We start from the raw sequence: 21,130 nt of genomic DNA, 5'->3' as shown, positions 1-21,130 counted from the left end.
GAGCTGAAGGGCTGCGGTATGCGGTCCTCGGTGGGCTTTCTGTCCCGCAGAGAGCTGACCGGGCAGCCGCTCATGAAGGAGGAATTCCAGAGACGCAGGCTGGCCGGCTGCACCAGCCTCTACAAGAAGGATATGCTCGGACATTTCGGCTGTGTCAACGCCATTGAGTTCTCCAACAACGGCGGGGAATGGCTGGTGTCTGGTAAGTTGACAAATCCTCCCTCCCCTAGCTTACACTGTTTTAATTTGTTAGCATGCTACACGCTAGCATAGCCAGGCAGTCAGCTGTAACCCTCCTGGCTATGCTAAGTTAGCCTAGCCTTTCCTGCTAACTAGCTAACGTCAAAACCAAACAGCCAGCGGCTCAGAGGGCAGCAGCAGCCCCGGACCAGTCCCATATGTCAGTGCATAACATGAGCCCTGTGCCCGCTGAAGCGCACATTTACCGCTCCGATGCGTCTAATCATGGCTTCCTCCTCGAATCGCAAAGCTATTTATGTCCTGAGAGGATTAAAAAACAATCATCTGGCCTAGTGTGGCAGCCTGAGGCTTGTCATTTTTGGTCTGCTTTGCACAATAGACCTGCAGTTTGCTTAAACATATGAGCATGGCTCCACCTGACCAGGTAAATAAAACAATGCAGATGCACCTCATTGACTCTGCAACCTCTATGACTGAAAGATATACAGTTTCAGTCCACAGATGTATGCAAAGGTCTCAGGCAAATAACACATTTTGTTGATTTGAATTTTAAGGTGGAAAAAGTAAATATAACCTGTGTATCAGACAGACATTAACAAAGAGCCTTTATTTAAAAATGACGCTTCTTATTTCATAAAATAAGAGAATAAATAATAAATAAATTATACAATAATTATGGCATGTGTTTGCAAAGTTTGTCAGTACTTAGTCACCCCACCCCATCCCCCACCCCACCTGCAATTGACAACTGTTAAACATGGGGGTGGAATTGTCCTGCTTTGGGCCTGTGTGGCAGCCAGTGGCACAGGAAACATCGCACCGACGGAGAGAAGAATGGATTCCACTAAATATCAGCTAATTCTGGATGGAAATATTCTGGAGTCAGTCAAGCAAGTGAATGTGAAAAGAGGCTGGCTTCAACAATGAGACAATGATCCTCAGCAGACCTCAAAATCCACCAGGAACCACTTCAAGGAACACGAGCTGAAGCTTTCTGAGCTGCCCTCACAGACCTGAACATCACTGGAAGTCTGTGGGTAGATCTTAAACATGCTGAGTGTGCAAGACAGCCTAAAAATATCTCAGAACTTGAAGTGATCGGCAGGAAAAGGCTGAAAATTCAAAAGTCAGGAAGAGAAAGATTCTTAACTGGCTACAAAACGTGTTTGCAGGCTGTGACATCTGTTAGTAAGCAGTAAGCGCTGACTTTGTAAGGTGGCCAAACTTTTGCACATGCCACCACTGTTTTTGTTTTTACATTAATGAAATGAAAAGTAACTGTTTTAACATTTGAAGAAAGGCTCATTTTAATGGCTGTTTGCTGCAGGATTGTTGTGTTTACTTCTTTTTTAACCTCAAAAATCAACAAAATATGTCATTTGCTCAAACCTTTGCATACAACTGTAAAAAAAATATAATAAATAATTGTAAAATCTTAGTCAGATAAAAATGCTGTAATTCAGTCAGGTTTGGGAGTCGGGAGCCGACAGTCCACTGAGCTGTTTTTACTACCTGCTGCAATAACTGTTTATTTATTTTATGTCGACCCAATAATAAATTAGTAGACTAGATTGTAGTTCTACATCCACAGGCCTGTAGAAATGATTAAAATGAACCAATCTGTGAAGGGAACATCAGTGTTTGATTGAACTTCTTTGCATTGTCGTGAAGCTTGTGGTGTAAATCCATTTGTCCACGTCTGCAGGAGGAGATGATCGCCGGGTGCTGCTGTGGCACATGGAGAAAGCCATTCATGCTCGGTCCAAGCCTGTGAAACTGAAGGGGGAACACCTGTCCAACATCTTCTGCCTGGCCTTCGACAGCACCAACAAAAAGGTCTTCTCTGGCGGTAAGAGAGAGAGAAAATCCCTGTCTGGTCTCTGCTGACGTTTTCACAACAACTAGAACCTTTTCCTCTTTTTAGACCTTGAGCTGTGGAAATGCAAGTGTTGTTGCAGAACTATCAGTGGGATGAGGGGGGTTGGAGGTCAAAGGTAAATCTGATTAAATAAGAAAACTTTGTGCAGCAAACAACAGAGCAAACGGCAAATGACAAACACCGAAAGCACTGACATTAGAGACACTGCAGGTGCGGAGCAGTGGAATAAATGTTAAGATAAATAAATAAATCTGAGGGCAAACAGGACTGGGAAGACGCCATCCACAACAGACTAGTTAAGATTCTAGATAAAATGTTTGCTTGGTACTTTTTGTGCATTAAGTGGTTGCAGAAACTGTAGTTAATCAATTGCACATATTTGATGTTGAATGTAAATTATGGATGGAAAAAGGAAAAAATTTTCTACGATGCTGCAGCTGCTGAATTCTAATGTTTTGGAGACACATGTTGAGTGCTACTCACTGACCACTGTCTAGCTTCTATGCAAATGAATCTAGAGTATCTGTAAAGTGCTGTAAGGCTTTAGTAACTCATCGATAAATAATTAACAAACCCCACTATCTACTGCACACCTGAGGAAAAAGGCTGTTTTGCATCTCAGCATCGAGGCTGAAGATAAAAATACACACCCGAGCTCCTTCACTTCACAACTCGTCTGTTTACTGTTTTACAGGAAATGATGAACAGGTGATTCTTCATGATGTGGAGAGGTGAGTAAAATGACACGATTAATACATATTGATTACACTTCAAGCCATGAAAAACTGTTGATGTGTTTATTTACTATTTAATATTTGGATGAATGTTGCTTCTGCAGGAGGGAAACTCTGAACGTGTTCCTGCACATCGACGCCGTGTACAGCTTGTCTGTCAGCCCCGTGAATGACAATGTGTTTGCCAGCTCATCTGACGACGGACGGGTTCTTATCTGGGACACTCGCGAGCCGCCACACGGAGGTGAGTGGAGGAGCCGTGTATGTTCCTTGTACAACTCACGAACTTGACATTGACACCCCTCTATCCTCAGAGCCTCCGTTCTGTATGTGATGTCGTTATGTCTTTTTAAATGTCATGTTGTCCGTGACAAACAGCCCAAACCCAAAGATATTCACCTTACACTGATACTAAACAAAGAAAATAAGCAAATCCTCACTGGAGAAACAGGAATCAGAGACGAGTCGGAGGTTTTTTCTTAAAAAACAATCAACATTAACGATGAATAGTTACTTATTCATTTTCTCACATTCAGCTCATTGAACAGTTGCTTTATTGCAGATCTAAATGAAACACCAAGGATCTGATTTCTGAAAGTCTGAATCTCAGTACTGCAGGATGGCTTATGACGGATTAAGAAGTTGTCATAGAAAAAAATTCAAATCACATGGCTGCAGCTGATCAAATTTCCTGCACTGGAAGATAAATTAATAACTTGCACGATTGGTGCTCCGGCTGGAAAAAGGGATGTGGATCAGTCCATAAAATTAACTCTATGAAAAGAAGATTAACCTCTGCAGTCGTCTCAGTGATAATATAATTATGAGGCGCAGTCAGAGCTTGTATCTACAGCGTGCCCTCTCTTAGCTCGTCTGTCGGTGCAATTAAAAAGCTGCTCATAGGCGGACACACACAGTGTTTTCTAAGTGGCTCTGTTGGACTGAAATGTGTGCATAGCACTTTGTGACTGGACCTAGTGAGACTCGTTGATATCTTTAAAAATGCAGTGGATCATCTTGCATGACGTCCAAGTCCTTCTATTTTGGAAGCCTTCCTTGTGACCAGGTTGACCTAATAATACATTAGTAGTAACTGCTCTTCCATTTCTGCCAGCGGGCTTTTAATGTCGGCGCGTTGCAGCAGTGAAGGCCCAGACTGAAAGGATGAATGTAAAAATAAATGTTTTAAAAGTGGCGCTTCATTATCAATTCTATTGTAATCAAAAATGTAAAGGATTAGGATGAGTAAATACAAAAAAGGTGATTTTCTGGGAGAATCTGGGAGAAACCAAAACAGCTGTAAAGATCCATCACTTTTTATAATTGTAATTCTCATGTCTTTTTATTGTTTGTTTTTTAACCTCTCTTCCTGTAGAGCCGTTCTGCCTGGCCAGCTACCCCTCGGCCTTCCACAGTGTGATGTTCAACCCTGTGGAGCCCAGGCTGCTCGCCACCGCCAACTCCAAGGAGGGAGTTGGATTATGGGACATCCGCAAGCCCCGCAGGTTAGACTTTTGCTCCCTGCTTTCTGTCTCGTAGACTCATGTCGCACCGCTTCCCTCGCCCGTGTGTGACGGTCACCATGTTAACCGGTTTTCATTCCGGCGTCCATGTTAAAGGGTTGGAGCAGCGGCGAGAGATCTGATCTGTGGACATTTCATATTGACTTCATACCAGCAACATCACATAACTGACACCGTTCGCTTTAGTTTCAGTGTATAAACTGCATCTGAATATGTCACATACATAAAAAAAATGGAGGCTACATGTTTACTATGTAATCACAGCAGAAACAATGGAGGCTATAATTATATTATGTCAATAAGTTAACAGAACTTTCTACAATTGATGGCGATTTATCAAAAGCAAACTCAGTGTAGAAAGGCTGAGCTGCAGCAGCTCAGTGAGATAGCCGCTGCACACAGGTGAAATAAACTCGTGGCTCAATATTCAAGATAAGATGAAACTTAATTGTTCTCCGTGGGGAAGTTAATATTTATTGCAGCAGCAGTAAAGTGAACCACAGAGATAATAAAAACATGGAGAACAATAAGTGTTATTAAAAATAATAAAACAGTAAAAACAACTGGAGTAAAATAGAGTAAAATAATTGTGAGCTTTTGTAAATGTATGTAGTTGTTTATTTAACCACTGTAGACATTTAGAAAGTGTCAGAAAATGTTTTTATGTCCGTGCATTAATGTGCATTGTGTACATCTTGATTTCGTATATGATATACATTTTTATTATATCCATTATTTGTTTTAATTATCTTTTGTTTTAAATTACCTAGAAACAATAGTAAGCAAATGTAACATTCAAGCAGCTAATTGAACACGAGGTTACAAGGTTAAACACATAATCCAAACTGATAAAAAGAAAATCACCTGAAAGTCGTTGCGTCATTTCTCTACAACAGAGAAGATCCAGTGTGCACATGTGAATTGATTGTGTTACTAAAGAACTTGGCTCCCCTCCTGTCACTTCAAGAATATTTAATTTGAACTTTGGACTGTCAGTCAGTTTGTTATTGATCTGTATCAGCACAATCATTTTGCAGTTGCACGATAGTTAACCACAGATCAGTGTTTAATGCGTTTAATCCAAGAGGAGCGAAACATCCTCCTCTGCTCTTGTGACGCTGCTTGTCCGGCTCATATCCAGCAGGTGGCGCTGTTGTCCTCCTGTTAAACTCCTCACCGCTGCTCCTCATCCAACTGCAAAAAAACTAATGTTTTTATATCAATAGAATAACTCCGTGAAAACACTGAATTGTGCCGAGTGTGTGTTTACACATACTCAGGTTAACTTAGGTCTCAGTTATTAGAGCACAAATGACGGCATGTCCAGAAAAAGTAAGCACTGAGTCATTTCTCTTCCTCCACTGTTGGCCCTGCTTCTCTGCTATGTGGTTATGTTTACACTTACTCAGTAGAAAGTCTCTCAGTTCACCATTAAGATTAAAAATAGCTTCCAGCTGAGGTTTATTTAATTAAATACCTCTTTGATGAAATACTTCTTGATCTGCGACGCTGCAGACATGTTCACATTACAGTGGATCTTCTGATGATGTTATGTGGTGAATCAGAGAGTTTTTATGGGATGACATTTAGTCTTTTTGTTTTGTAAAATGCTTTACAAGGCTTCAGAGTATTTGAAAAAAAGAAAACCCCTGGAACATCAATACTGAGAAACCATATTTTCCAGCCTGACCAGTGTGTGAGGCCGACCAGTGATTTCTTAGTTATTGGAGTCGGGGAGAAATCCAAACTTAAATCCAGATGTGTTAGAAAACTCATGTTTTGATTCTCTCGTTTTATTATTTATAACTGATAATTTCAAAGAAGGATGGAGATGGAGTTTATTAACATCTCACTTAAGCTTCCCTCAAAGCTTCTTTGGAAACATCATCCTCTGTTCATTTATGCCTTGTGATGCAGTCATAAATAAATGGCACAACAACTTTCTTCTTCTAAACTACATAAATAATTTTCCACTAATGAAAAGCAGAATCATTATAATTCAGTTCACAATGTTTCGCAGTGACATGGATACAATAACTAACCCCAAATCTGTTACTTACACACAGTTTTGGCAGGATGCTCTTCTCGCTTTAGGCAGATTTAAAGGTCCCATATTTTACACTTTTTGAGTGTGACATTACAAAGTTATGGAAATCTCACTAACTACAATATAGGACCGTTAAAAAGCGAGGATTGGTGCATATTGTTCATAATATTTTCTTTCCTTCTTCTCTCAGCTCGCTGCTGCGTTATGGAGGCAGCATGTCCCTGCAGAGCGCCATGAGCGTTCGCTTCAACAGCACCGGAACGCAGCTGCTGGCGCTGCGCCGCCGCCTGCCGCCCGTCCTCTACGAGCTGCACTCCCGCCTGCCCAGCTTCCAGTTCGACAACCAGGGCTACTTCAACTCCTGCACCATGAAAAGCTGCTGCTTCGCCGGGGACAAAGATCAGGTTGGTCATCAGATGAATCAAAATACTAAAACTACCGTTAACACTATTACTACTATAAGAATATATTAGAAACCTGGTTAAATAAGTGTTAACACATTTATAAAATATTGGGTTTACCAACTTTACATACAGGGAAAAACACTGTATGTATGAAACGTTACACAAGACATCTAAGAATTTCCATTTCATGTACATGTGCAGCCATAAAAAGCAGCGTTTCTTAATATATTGCACCCAAGAGTGTGATTTAGCTTCTGATAGAGCAGGCAGACACATGTACATATATATAGAAACGATGTGGAACAGTGGAGATATTGTTTTATCTGACTTTCTGGTTACTTAGAATGAAACTTAAGAGGAATATTGGGAACATGTGGGATCAATAAAAGCAATAAAAATAGAATATATTAGTTGCTTCTCTGAAATTGGAACTTCTGAGCGTTGGAGGAACACCAGAAGCCGATGCACTCAGCCAATAGTCGTCCCGTTGGTCCTCCTCAGACATGACATCACCCCACAGTCATGTTTATTATGTTAACATTATCCTCGGGTGTCAGTGGAGCTCACGAAGGCTTAACGATGATCCTCCCCCTACATGAGTGAAGGCGGTGGTTTAAAGGTCACAGAATCAGGTCAGGACTGTGGAGGAAGGTCACCGGTGTGAATCTCTTCACCTGCTGCAAAGGTGGACAGAAAAACTGCATCGCTGAGGGACTTCTGAGCAAGACCACTGATCTCTGATTGATCAGTGGGTCCTACATGTGTTTGAGTGTCGTAATAAAACTTTATGTTTTTAAGGTCTACATGTACGTAATTGTATAAGAAAAGACATACTGATTAACATCCCTCATGGTTTCTTGTTGCAGTATAATCAGCACTCAGCTCTTGTGTGGCAATCGATGCATGTGCATTGTTAAAGGCCTAAACAGCATATTCATGAACTTATATCACTGAATCTGACTGAAACATGAAAATGAAAATAATTAAATGTACAGACCTATTTTCTACCGATGTAAACAAGCTTTCACAGCTGTAGAAGACATTAATAACCTACATGCAGTTCTTCTGCAGCGATGGTTCCAGTCTTTTGAATTCGTGTTCACGTTCGTATCGTCAAACGTTTTCATCCAGAGCTGCCACAAAAAGTCAAATTCGAACTCTGATCTGCTGATGTTGTAGAGTAATGTGACTTTTTTTACAAAGTCGTCTTTGTTGGTAATTTTGACATCTACATTGAAGAAACTCAAAATACTGCCACACACTGCTTTTCAGCTGCCGACTTATGACGATCCAATCAACACAGCTTTGTCCAACCAGTGTCCTCCTCTTATTTTTATTTATTAGCTTAGTTTACTGATAGGTCGATAGGGCGGCAACAGGTTGAGCTGTTTTTAAGAGCTCCCTCTGCTGGACCTCCGTCAAACTACTTCAAACGGCCTAATGTTTTGTTAACGAACGTTCTTTTGCAAGTTGTGGGAGAAGCTTTGGGAGGGATGAGTCAGATTAGATAATGATAGTTAGTCAACATGTGCAAGTCCAGTGTGCGGATGTGGATGATGAAATGATGAGCTGGACGTCGCTCAGATCATCTAAAGCCACTGAAGGTCGAGGGTTGAACTTAAAGTGGTTTAAACTTCTCACCTTGTGGCAGTGATGTAGAAGTGTACTTGCAGGGTGTGTTGGTACGCTGTGACATCACCAGTGGTTTTGGTTAGAGATGAAACAGAGCACATGTCTGACCTCATCCATCCACACCCTGCAGTGATGTTTGGTGTGGTCAGAGGTGCAACGGACTCTGAAACACTGCGTTTCAGCCTGGTATTGAGTTACTGTTACATGATTATTATTGATTTAATAATGACTGTTGTATTGCAAAGCTGCAGAAGACATTTTATAAAACGTCATCAATATATCTGGTTGAAATGAACCTCTGAGGGCAATATATGTAACTCGATGAACAGGACTGCTTTATGGGAACGTTGGTGTTTTTATGATTCTTGGATCAGTGTGATGAAATGCTTTGATTTGTCAGATATTTAATTAACAGAATGAGTCAAACAGACACGTCTATATTTTTTGTCCATAAACAGTTTATCATTTCCAGTGAGCGATTTTAAACAAAATGTTCTACAGTGTATTACAATATATATCCATATAAACTGACTGTGTATCTTGTGATAATTTAATTCACACCACCCATTTGTACTCCCTTGACATACTGCACATACATTTATGTCTCTACTTTTATTGTGTGTGTGTGTGGGGGGGGGGGGGGGGGGGGTGTAGTAATAGAGCACAGTTGAGAAGAGGAGGCCTCGGAGAAACCATATCACATGACCAGATGATTTCACATGTTAAATCAGGAGCCTCATCTCACAGCACTCCACTTCTCAGAAAACCTCCGCATACAGACGCACAACCACAAGTATTAGAGGATTTTCTCAGACTGGTGTGGGAGCAGAGCCGCAGAGTGGCGACTCACCAGAGGAAATTGATGGAAAGGAAAGAGAGAGGGCGTTACGGGTGTGACATTCCTCCTTGACGTGTCCCCCGGGAACCTGAGGCGGAGCACACAGGTGTTCTGTTCACGGTGTGTTCACGTGCCCCTCGAGCTAAACCGATCCCAGTTACAGTCTGCGTCTGAGGAATAATGATTTTTCAGCACCGCAGAGTGTTTTTATGTAGGTCGCCGTTTAGATGAAGACATGAGGATTGCTATTTTTTCACAAAATGGAAAAAAAAAACAAAAAACGTCTAGAATATGGGGTAGAAAAGTGAAGTTGAAAGACAAATGTACCTACAGAGACCAGCAGAATATTTACAGAGGGAAATTGAAGACATTTGTTTAAATCGTTGCCACAAAGATACTACACAACTTTACTCAACGTCAGGAAACCAGCAGCACAAGACAGCGCCTAGAAACAAACGCTAATGACTTGAAAAAAAATGTGCCGCCAGATGGTAAAATAATACTTGACAAACAGTAAGGAAATATGCTAGAAGAAAGGAAAGAACAGAGGGGGGGAAGAGACGGGACAACATATTTTTTTCACATGAAATATTTTGTATTTTAAAGCTTGTGAACGTCCACTGTATAACCAGCTAATGATTTGAGCTAATAAACTCAAGGAAGGTCAAGGTCAGTGGGCCATAACCCAAGATTTAATATGCTAACTATGACAAAATACCTCTTTATTTAATTGTTCTTGAGTCTTCACCACGTGTGTAACATGAGTCTGGACAGACACGAATGTAAATTGCAGCCATGATTGGCTGGCCGGTGGCACACAACGGCGAGGTGGTAATTCTAGTTTTTCCCGACCTATCGCTTCAGGGCGTAAGTATTTGTAAGAACAAAGAACATCCCCCGCTCTGGCTGTGTCAAAACTTACCTCAAGTGACAGCTTTAAGTGGAACCATCTGTTTACAAAGTCTAATAGAAGTTCAGTGGAGGAGCAGGAGCTGTGTTAGGGTCACACCGTCATGTCATGTCAAGAGCGTGTTTGATCGCACATTATGAGACACGGCGATTACATTGAACCCCACCCCCCCACCCCTCCCCCCTCGGGGTCTGTCTCTCTGTATACGCATATATAAAGATTTCCTCTTTCTAAAATCCCTCTGTTTGACCCCTCAGTACATCTTGTCTGGGTCGGACGACTTCAACCTCTACATGTGGAAAATCCCAAAGGATCCAGAAGCAGGTGCGTTACTGAATCTGTCCGCGCTGACTGTGTATTTATGTGTCTGAATGTTGATGTGAAGGAAGTGATTTACCTTAATTTGTGCATCTCCACGCGACAAAAGAAGCATCTGGTTCCCAAGATGAGATAGTAAATTTTCCTTTGTCTATTCTTGGCAACAGTGGAACATTTCGTTCTTCTTTGTGTATTTGGTTTGTTTAAGTTCACACTGGTCGTCATCGGCGAAGCAGCGCTGGTCAGTGAACGCATCGTGACTTTAAAGGAGCTTGTTTTTGTGACCCTTTTTTTAAACTGCAAGGTTACAGATTTCAGTGGCGTCAGGGAAGTCAAAACAAACCTGATTTCAGTTGTTGTGGCTTTTAACCACAATCGTAAACGCAATAGACTTCTCTGTGCTCTTTATAGAAGAGCTTCAACCCGCACTGTTGTTCGCCCTCCGTTTGCTCACAATACACTTTCCAGACACGATACTTTTTCCATTTTGAAGTCTCAGCTCAGGTTCAATTCTCACTTGTGTTACACTGCACAGATTTTTTTTTTTTTTTTCTTCTTGAGTTTGAAAGTTTCCACCTGCTCAAACCAACTCAAAACTAAGAATCAAGTCTATTAGTTCTAATTAATCTGGGAAGAAAATCCCCAAAATGCAATAATCCAAGAATGAGGTTGTTTGTAGCTCCGTGGCACCACATGACACATTTATGGATTTCATTTTCCCTCGTGTTACTCACACAGAAAATATGTGCACTGGGCCTATTTGGTGTCAGACTAATGGCATATTATGAGGATTACATTACTGCTGTTACGACCGTTGTATTTCTCACGCCGTATTTTCATGTCTTCTAAGGTCCAGAAGCAGATTGAATGATTGTGGCTTTTACAGCTGAATGTGTTTGTTTTAATGAATCATTGTCAGTTTCTTCCATCTCTGTGACCCTGAGCTTATGTGTTATATCTGCCTGTGTCACATCAAGAAACCCGTGTTGTGTTTTTCCTTTTTTTTAAGGAGGCCCTGGTCGTGTGGTGAACGGGGCTTTCATGGTCCTGAAGGGTCACCGCTCCATAGTGAACCAGGTCCGCTTCAACCCTCACACCTACATGATCTGCTCCTCCGGCGTGGAGAAAGTCATCAAGGTGAGTAAAGGAGCATCAAGATGGTAAAGAAATCTGTGTTACAGAGAGGTAAATCTGTCTGCAGCCGCAGCAGGATGATGAAGTGGTTAGAGGAATTGTTCTGTAAGTGGACCGTCCGGCGTTCGAGTCTGCGTGACCTCAGTCGTTGAGACAGCAGACGGGCCCTTAAGTGAGACATTGATCTCAAGTGACACTGCACAGTAACTGATTGAGCTCCGACTTCCTCTGTGGGGCGGGCAAGGAAAAAAAAAGAGGATGGATTTCCTCGATCAGTGACTGTCGTCTGTAACGGATGAAGTTGGTCAGTTTTCACGAAAAAGCGGGTCATGGAGAGACGGATACCGTGTTTCTGAAACCAGACTCTGCCTTTCTAAAGTCTCAGCAGTTTAATGATAGAGCCTCAATCAAACACAAATAGCTGTAGAAGCATAAAAGTTTTATTTTGTAATTAAAATAAGAAAAACTGGATCTTGATATAATACATGTGGTAAAAATCTTGTTCTTTTCAAGATGTTTGTTTTGATCTGTTGGCTTTAAAGAAAAAACCCCACACTCAGACACACACACACACACACACTCAGACACACACACACACACACACACACACACTCAGACACACACTCACAACATTAAGATTTTACGCTGTTTGAATAACAATGGTAGCACACAGCAGCTGGATTCCTGTATTATTAGTCTCATTCATTGCCGGCTGTCTGAGTCACTGTTCTGTCCCGGTCCTGACCTCATGAATAAACCAGGCAGCATCTGAAGCTCATGTCTCAACAATTTCTGACTGACTCGGTTTCACATCATCAGTCGTAATTTTTTATTTTATTTTATTTTTTTTTTCGCCTGTGCTCATGGAAACACAACACGTGCTGTTTTGCTAATATTTCCTCGTATCAGTGGAGCAGTCCGCTCCCCTCGGTCGATCTTTTCTATCAGTTCAGCTCGACAGCTCAAAATGTTACGGGCTCAACATCAGCTTATTAACATCTAATACTTGTTGCCATGTTTCCATGATGGTATGCCAACTTCCATTAGACATCATTCTGCAGACCGTAGCCTGTTTAATGACTGAAGACACCTAATATGAATCATCATAAAGGCAATTTCTTTCCAGTATTCAGCTTTCTGTCATACTGCCTGTGCTTCATCTCAGTGGATATATTTGTACAAATATATGAATAAAATGTGTTTTAATTGCTAAATGAAGCAGCAGGATTTCCACTTACATTAAAAGAGCAACACTTTGTTTTTTAAGGTTATTAAAATTAGTGTTTTTTTAGTTAGAATAATTAAGTCCACATAAATATTGTTTTAAAAAAAATACCATTCGGTAGAAGAACTGTTCTCATTGACATTGACAATCGCTGCAGCTTCTTTTCTGTCGGTACAGTAACACAAGCTCTGTGTTTTGTACATTTTACTGTACAGAGTGAAAGGTGATACAGGCCCAGGTGTTCTGCAGTGAGACTATCAATAACAGGGAATCTTTCAGACTGAGCGGGGCCACTCCGCTCTCCTCCTGGCTCCTCATTGTTTCTCCATCCATTTGTCATTCTGTCATTCTGTCTTCCCATCTTTCCTACCTTTTAAATCTTTCCTTTTTCTTTTCTTTTATCTCCTCATCTTTCTTTTCCTTCATTCCTCCACCCACTTCTCCCTCGTGTTTGCAGGTGTGGAGTCCCTACCAGCAGCCTGACAGTCTGGGTGACCTGGAGGGCCGCGTGGAGGACAAATCACGCAGCCTCTACACCCATGAGGAGTACATCAGCCTGGTGCTGAACAGCGGCAGCGGTCTGTCCCATGACTACGTCAGCCAGTCCATCCAGGAGGACCCGCGCATGATGGCGTTCTTTGATTCGTTGGTGCGTCGAGAGATCGAGGGCTGGAGCTCGGACTCTGACAGCGACCTGAGCGAGGAGGCCATCATGCAGCTCCACGCGCGCGGACGCCGCACTACGCGGGCCACAATAACGGTTCCAACCACGACCACGACCACGACCACGACCGCCGGTCACCACAGCGACTCTGACAACTCGTCCTCCTCCTCTCTGGCTGGACCTGACGCCTCAGGAGGGGAGGAGCAAGCCAGGGCGGAGGGGGAGGAGCGGCCCAGGCGACGTAGCAGGCATCAGCGGCATCAGTCTGGCTTTCTGGTGAACGAAGACTCTGACTCGAGCGAGTTTTGGCTCGACCCCATGCCCCGCCCTCGCTCCCCGAGCCCCAGGGACAACTCCACGCTGTCCAGCCCCGCCTCCTCCCCTTCACTTCCTGCTGGAGCCTCCAGCTCTTCCACCTCCACTTCCAGCTCCAGCAGCGATGACGAGGAGCGGCGCAGCGCGGTGAGGCGGCGCAATGTCATGAGGCGACGACGCATGCATGTGGTCTCCAGAGCCGGGGATCGACCCGAGTCTGTGCAGGCTTTATTTTCAGCTATTGACTCCTGCAGTTACCCGTCAATCTCAATCGATGACCTGTCTTCCTCCTCGTCAGGCGAGGAACAGAACTCTCTCCAAATCAAGCCCCAAACTGGCGGCGCCGGAGAAGAGGAAAAATGTCTGAGCCCTTCTGACTTTGTGTGTTCGAGCCCAGTAATGTCCCCCGAGAGCCAAGAGAACGAGGAAGGGAGTGACAGGACTGAGCTGGAAAGACGTCCAGCTGCGTCTCTTCAGTCGCTGGACAGACACAGGACTGAAGGGAGGGCTGCCACAGAGCCGGCTCTAGACAGCTCCGACAGCGGAGAGGCGTGCAGCAGCTCAGCAGCTGCAGACAGTAACTCCCAGAGCCGACGACGTAGCCCCGGAGTGAACGGGCAGCACCGGACTGTGGCGTCATACGTGAGCGAGAACCTCTATGTCTCCTCAGACTCAGAGGGAGAGACTGGCGTCACACCTGGAGACACCCGGCCACGGAGAGAAAGAGGCCCAGCACAGAGCGCTCTGAAACGGACTCATGTGGGATCAGAGGAGGGAGAATCAGGGTCCTCACCCTCAGAAAAGAAGTTAAAAACATAATAACACATCTCTTCATCTGAGGACGACATCATTTGTTAACAGACTTCATTTAGAAAGTGGGTTTTCTATGGGTTTTTGCAACTCAGCTTTTTCATTTTGCGTCTTGTTGTCGTGTGACACATGAGCTTGCACTGCTTAAGAGCAGAAGAGGTTAAGCAGCTAAAAAAGAAAGTGTGGTTAATTTTTGTTGCAGAACAAATGATTTCGACCTTGTCATCGTTCTTCAGGTCAAACCACAGATGACATTAAAAGATGGGAAATATAAAACATAAGGTAAATATTGTTGATAACAATGGTATTTTAAGTGAAATGCAACAGCTACTCATTTACTTTCATGCAGAATCAGTGTTTCTTTCTCAGTCACGCTCTGGTTGTTGCAGAAAGCTCCACCCAGGATTTGGAGCGCCTCCAACCACAACAACAAAAAAAAGAAAAAAAAAAAAAAAAGGTCTTATGGAGGACAAAGGCTTTGCAGCGTTTTAATTTCTACGGTTTCACACTGAGTGTTAATCTGATAGGGCTTATTCTCATTTTTTACGAGATTCTCCGCCGAGACTCCTTCAGGGTGCCTGAAGAATTGACTGTGTCTCCATAGAAATCCTGAGGAGTACCATTTGTTTAAGCTGTGCATTGAAATGATGCTTTCAGTGTCTCCACCGATTGTTTTTTTTTTTTTTTTTTGTCTCATTATCCAGCCCTTGGGTACCATTACAAGTCAGCTCGCTTATGTTTTCTTGCAATTAAAGAATAATTTGTTCTCCAGTGACAACGCCACAACGTCTTCCTGAGCTTTTGCTCATTCAGAGTTTGGTTTGTTTGGAGAAAAGTTTTTACATATTCTATCATAAGTCCATCTGAAACGATGAAACGTTTTATTGCAGATTTTGAGTCCTCCGGGTACCAAGTACTAAACCAAGTTGCCGTGGCAACAGTCAACTCTCCTGTGAAATAAACGTGAAGCCTGTTCATCTGGCCGTGACCCTGAGCAACCAGTTTCCACCAGAGGAGAATATGTTATTGACTGAACCAAATGGCCGTCTGTGCTTTCAGTAGGAGAACAGTCTCAGCTGTTGTCATCAGTCTGACTCTGAATTAAACATTAACGTCACTCAGAATCACAACATTTGATCAAAATGTCAGAGAGAGTTTCATTACAAATAGTTCATGTCCTTCATTTAAAAAAACTACACGGATACCATAAGGAAAATACAGAACCGAAGTCTCTTGAAAAATGTGTTGAAAGCAGGTGACAAAGCAAGCAAGGTCCATTTAGTAGCTTTTCTCCAGCTTTCAGTCATATCCTCTGATCTTTTTGCTCAGATATAATGGAATTATATGTAGATGTTCACGTCTCTTCCAAACTGGTTAAATATTGGCATTGAAAGTTCATTCTTCACAGAACTACACTTTGACAAAACAACATCATCATGAGAAAAATGTGAGTTTTAGAATCTACAGTGACTTAACAACTGGACAAAACCCCGTCTGCGGAGGAAGACCGTGTGATATGACCTTGTTTTGTCGACTACTGTTTCCAAACTCAAGAATAAACTTTAAATATTACATGTACAACTTAAAGCTCTTTGACTTCAGCTATTTTCTATGCTTAGTAGCTTTAAAGATAATTTTCCTGAGCAGTCTAAGGCTCCTTGCAGTTGCACTTTTTGCCCTAAGCTGATACAAAACTATCAGCAAAACAGTAAAAAAAAAAATTGTTTGCGATAATGTTCAACAACAGTAAAGTTTACTAACATGTTCTCCAGAGACGAAGCAATTTGTTTTATTTTTATTTTGTCATACAGCAACATATTGATCTAAATGATGTTTGAAAACTTCTCTAAACGGTCCAGATGTGCTATTCTGGACAAATTCTCAGTCATTTATCTATGTTATTTTGTTATTTTGTTAAGTAATCAAGTTTGAATATGTTTCATATAGAAACAATGGAATCAACCGATTGAGCGCCCACCATGTTTAATCTTTTAACTGTGGAAAAAAACATGACCTCCCTTTTATCAATAGTAGCTGCTGCCGTGATATCCACTGTTTGGATCCTGTCAGTTTGTCATTAAACTCTTATCATACAGGCAGATATCAAGAACATTTTAAAAGTGAAAGCACAGCAAAGGCAGAAAAAGTTCTGTATTAATTAAAAAGACAGGATATTGGGCCGTCATGAGGCGAATAACCATAAATGGATGAGTGACTTTTCAGCAGAGAAACTGCCGCACCTCCTCAGATTCACCAACAGTGTAATGATTGTCCACGAATCACATGATGTCATTGCTTTCTGAGGAAGCTGCCAAGCCCGTTGTCTCCTGTCTCCACTTGAACGACGGCGGTCTCCTGCTAGACAAAGCAGACTTTACTCAGAGGGCACGCCAGCCCTTGGCGGGAAAGATTACAAAAAGAAAAACACAACCCATGGCATCACGGCCTCACGAGCTGGCGGTGGAGTGTTAATCTGAGGGCGGGCAGACGTGTAGTTGAGGGTTATCGAGTTGTTTGTGCAGCTCTCTTGTCAAAATAATTTCCTCTACTTCTAAAATTCTCAGTGCGGTTGTCACTTATCTGCAGGAAGTAGACACCCTTCGTTTAACCCCCATGCCTCCCCTGGGACGAGTTTTTAAATAGGGATATTGTATGCTTTGGAGTTGTTTACATTTTGACTGGAGCGTGCCTGCTGGGCTGAATATGGCTTAATGATTAATTACAGGCTACAGATGCAGGGGTGTACAGGAGAGTCGGCTCCTTTAGCAGCGCATAGTTTCGCAGCTGTGGCATCAATCAAAATCGTGTAGGGTTGAATTTTACTACTTCACTGAAAGAACTGAGTCACATTTTGTTTTACAGCTACCACACACACACACACAGCTCAAGTGTGTTTGTCTGGTCACGTTAGAAGAGAATGGCTCCCATTAGTGAACTTACAATAGCCTCTTTTTTTTTAAATTTTTATCTGTATTTATTCAGGGAAGGTTAACTGGTTGTGTGTGCTCTTTCCCTCCCTCATACTGTAGGTCACATTCACAGCTGGGAGGAGCCCAGTGCAACCACAGCCTTTGAGGACTTCCACTGGAGCAAGCATGGCTTTAGTCAGATGCACCATGTTGGTTTGGGAGGAGACACCAGAACCTTTTCAGTTTCTTAAAGGCCCAGAAAACCTTTTTATTTTTTTATTTTTCAGTCAGTGAGTTTGTTGGTTTCTGATTAACTTAGGAGTTTTGTCATATGAGAGGATTTCTGTATTTGTGTTTTTGTTCTTGCTTTTCTTCCTGATTTGTGATCGGCAGAAAAAAGGTGATGTCATGTTTTTCCCTGCACCAATCAGCATCGAGCAGTATTTGAATCAAAATGTGATGCCAGTTGTGGGGTTATGTTTTTTTTATTTTTTAGTTTATGTTGACACCTTTTAAATTTTCCCAAACCCACACAATCCAAATTAATCAGATAAACTTTGATTTTGATTATGAAACTCTTAAACTCTAAACTTAAACTTTAACATGTTGCATATTTAGTCATGAATATTTAATGGTACATAGAAAGTCAGAAGAGAAATACTGCACAGAGTTAGCACATCAAAACAGCTGCATCATAACCAGAGATATTAAGTTTGTTTCCATCCACCTGTTTTTATGTGTATTTTGAATTTGAGTATAACAAAAAAAAAAGTTGACAAAAATTCAAAAGTGCGATGGAAACAGACCTGGTGACTAAATCATGAAGTCTATAGCAGCAGACAAAAACATCAAACTTTGTTAGAGTGATGGGGGAAACTAACTTTCCTCACCTTAATACATGAAATGAACAGTGTTTTCCGCTGTTTGAGGTTTGACCGGAGCTCTTTTAATGAATTCATCTCGTCCCCTCTTATCCTGCAATAGTTAAATTTTACCCAACTCAGAAATTAGTGCTAACAGCTGATTATCTCGCTGAACCAACTCCTAATATTCACATATTAATAGCGAATGGAAACACACATTAATTGCATTTTCTTTTGTGGAATTTCTCCAAAAATTGGTTAAAATTTGCACCAAATTTGGATGGAAACTATCCCGTGTATTCTTCAACCTTGTCAAAATCTGCTGCCTTCATTTCTCACAATGAAGATTCAGGTGTGTTGTGTTAGTGGCTAATGTAGCCTGGAGGTGCCGGGCCGAAGCAGGGGTGAGGAGCAAGCTGCGAAGGTCTGGTAAGCTCACTTCTTTCTAACTTACCACCAACAGATTTTGTTCGTTTTTTTAAACTTATAGTTTTCTCCGCAACCACAACTTTATACAACTTTTTTCGCGTATGCAGCAGTACCTCCCGAGCCCTGTACACACACTTAAATGTGTGAAATCAGTGGAGATCCTCTTTAAGATTTGAAGCCAAGTGTTTCAGGGCTTTGAATCAGATCCTGTATTTGGCGCCTGAGCCTCCGTCTGAAGCCAGTCCCCCACACACAGCTGCATTACTTTCTACAAGAGCAAAACTCTCCTTTTCAGATTGAGTCGTGACATTCCCCCGTCCCGTGCCTACAGTATGTTCCTTTTGGTCCCAGATGGTCTTTTGGCTCAACTTGTTTAAACCACAAATCCAAACACATGTACAATTCAATGGGATTACCATGGTAGTTCAGCAGTATCCCATACATGGCTCAGCTTTAACAGCAAGGACACAGCTATTTAAGAATTCCCCTCCCAACATGACTGGAATACCTTGGGAACTTGCCAGAGACCAGACAGAGCCAAATGCACCAGCTCTTCACATGACCTGTGTGCCTCAGAAAGCAGGCCTGAGCTTCTTTGCGCCACTGACTCTTCACAAGATATTCTGGGATTCTGCTGAATAGTATTATGTTGACGTCAAGTGGCTGGACCGGGGAGAAATTCTCCAGTCTGCCCAGACCAAACTGCGCAGTCTGGAGCGTGCCACGGAATAATTATACACATTTCAGTGGTTAATTATAATGAGTTAATTCATGCGTTTAATAAGCCATCATTTGCAGCTTTGAGAGGATGAGTCTCTTTTGTCAGCTGGCCAATTAGCGCCTGTGTTGCTGCTCTGTGGGTTGGATCCCCTTTAGTTTTTAGTGTGATAGGCTGTGTGTTGAAATTACATAATGGATGCTGTGGAAATTCGTGAAAGAGATAAATGAGAGAAAACTCAAACAAATCAAAAACAAAAGTCTCAACTAAAACCGTTTTTTTACCCACACTAGCAGCTCGGCTTCAGGGGCAGTAATCTCAGTCGGTCCAACACTTACACTTCCTCCCTGCTTGGTAAATTCACTTTTCTTTAGACTCTACACGTCCAGTTTGTAACGCAGGCTTTCTGTTACAATCTCAAGCTGAAGTTAAAACAACCTGATATAATGACCCCATACAACTATTTTCTTAGCTGTACTTTGTGTTAGCGAGTGTTAGCATGCTAATACGCTAAACTAAGATAGTCACAGCGGTAACCCTGCTAAACTGTGACAACCTTGGTTTTCTTTTACTTATTTATTCTTTGTTCTGTATTCATACATTCTCTAAATTGAGCTCTCTCCTCTTTGATTGAATAAACTTGAGAGTTCAACAAAAGGGGTGAAAGAAAACCCTGCTAGACATCAGCTTGTTAGCATTGTCATTGTGAGCGTGTTAGCATGCTAATGTTGCAATTTAGCTCAAAGCAGCACTGCACAGAGCCGCTAGTGTGGTTGACAGAGTGAAATTGAATTGGAACAGATAATTACCTTTTGTAAAACGTTTTAGCAAGTAGTTTTCTGATTAGCATCATTTAAATGTAAATTTAATGAATCACTTTATTTTTCAAATGACTGTAGGCTAATTAGCTAATGGAAAAGTGTATAATTATCTCCAGACTGCCTGACTAACAAGATGCAGTCAGCTACTTTGGTTTTCTTCTTTTATTGACCTGGTACCATTCTCGCATAAAGCTTCATTAATGATTAATAAATAATTTACTAATGCTTTTAAGTTATTAATAACATTTTGTTGCCAGGTTGTTATGAGTATCATAAATATAAATAAAAATAAGCTGCTCATAAATTAATTTTTGATCCAGACGTCCTGCAGCTGGTTTTTGTTTTGGAGAGGTTTCCCAAGTGAATTAAAGAGCTAAAAAGACATCAGTGTCATGCTGGAGGATATTTAACGAACCCAGACGTTGTTCTTGTTAATGGCTTGAAGCTATATAAAAAAGATCAGAAGAAAAATCTGAAAAATGCAACCGGAAACCAAAACCAGACAAATATCCACAGACAACACATAATTAGTAAAAACAATTTCATCAATCATATAAAGTTAAAGATTGCCAAGAAAGATTAAGGACTCTAACTTGAGGGCAGTTTGCAGTTCATTCCATTTTCGAAGGTGCACAGCACCTAAAAGTATTTCTACCGAGGTTAGTGCGTTCATATGGAGTCTTATCTAAGGATAAGTAGTTACTGTATCGTGTATCACACAGGTACAAAGTTTAAATGAGAGAAGAGATGTGAGGT

The 21,130-nt window shown here is 41.8% G+C and overlaps 1 protein-coding gene across 1 annotated transcript; it reads left to right on the top strand.

The window, feature by feature from the left end:
• Positions 1–16,177, top strand: dcaf5 (DDB1 and CUL4 associated factor 5). The gene is made up of 9 exons (XM_022750051.1): positions 1–202; positions 1,907–2,050; positions 2,775–2,811; positions 2,919–3,058; positions 4,190–4,319; positions 6,575–6,788; positions 10,426–10,492; positions 11,496–11,623; positions 13,303–16,177. The coding sequence occupies exons 1-9, from the start codon at positions 19–21 to the stop codon at positions 14,641–14,643; spliced, it is 2,385 nt and encodes a 794-aa protein (XP_022605772.1). The 5' UTR covers positions 1–18; the 3' UTR covers positions 14,644–16,177.
• Positions 16,178–21,130: the final 4,953 nt, after the last annotated feature.

The sequence above is a fragment of the Seriola dumerili genome, unplaced genomic scaffold, assembly GCF_002260705.1.
Source record: "Seriola dumerili isolate Sdu_G_001 unplaced genomic scaffold, Sdu_1.0 BDQW01000149.1, whole genome shotgun sequence".
Lineage (NCBI taxonomy): Eukaryota > Metazoa > Chordata > Actinopteri > Carangiformes > Carangidae > Seriola > Seriola dumerili.
Note: the sequence above shows the minus strand (reverse complement) of the source record. Positions and strands in the feature narration are given on the sequence as shown.

What these genes read in the sequence shown, in the direction of transcription:
- dcaf5 (XM_022750051.1), top strand. Translation starts at nt 19, where the DNA reads ATGCGGTCCTCGGTGGGCTTTCTGTCCCGCAGAGAGCTGACCGGGCAG. An exon ending in CAAAAAGGTCTTCTCTGGCG is followed by an intron (nt 2,051 to 2,774) that starts GTAAGAGAGAGA and finishes ACTGTTTTACAG; the next exon opens with GAAATGATGAACAGGTGATT. An exon ending in CCCAAAGGATCCAGAAGCAG is followed by an intron (nt 10,493 to 11,495) that starts GTGCGTTACTGA and finishes CTTTTTTTTAAG; the next exon opens with GAGGCCCTGGTCGTGTGGTG.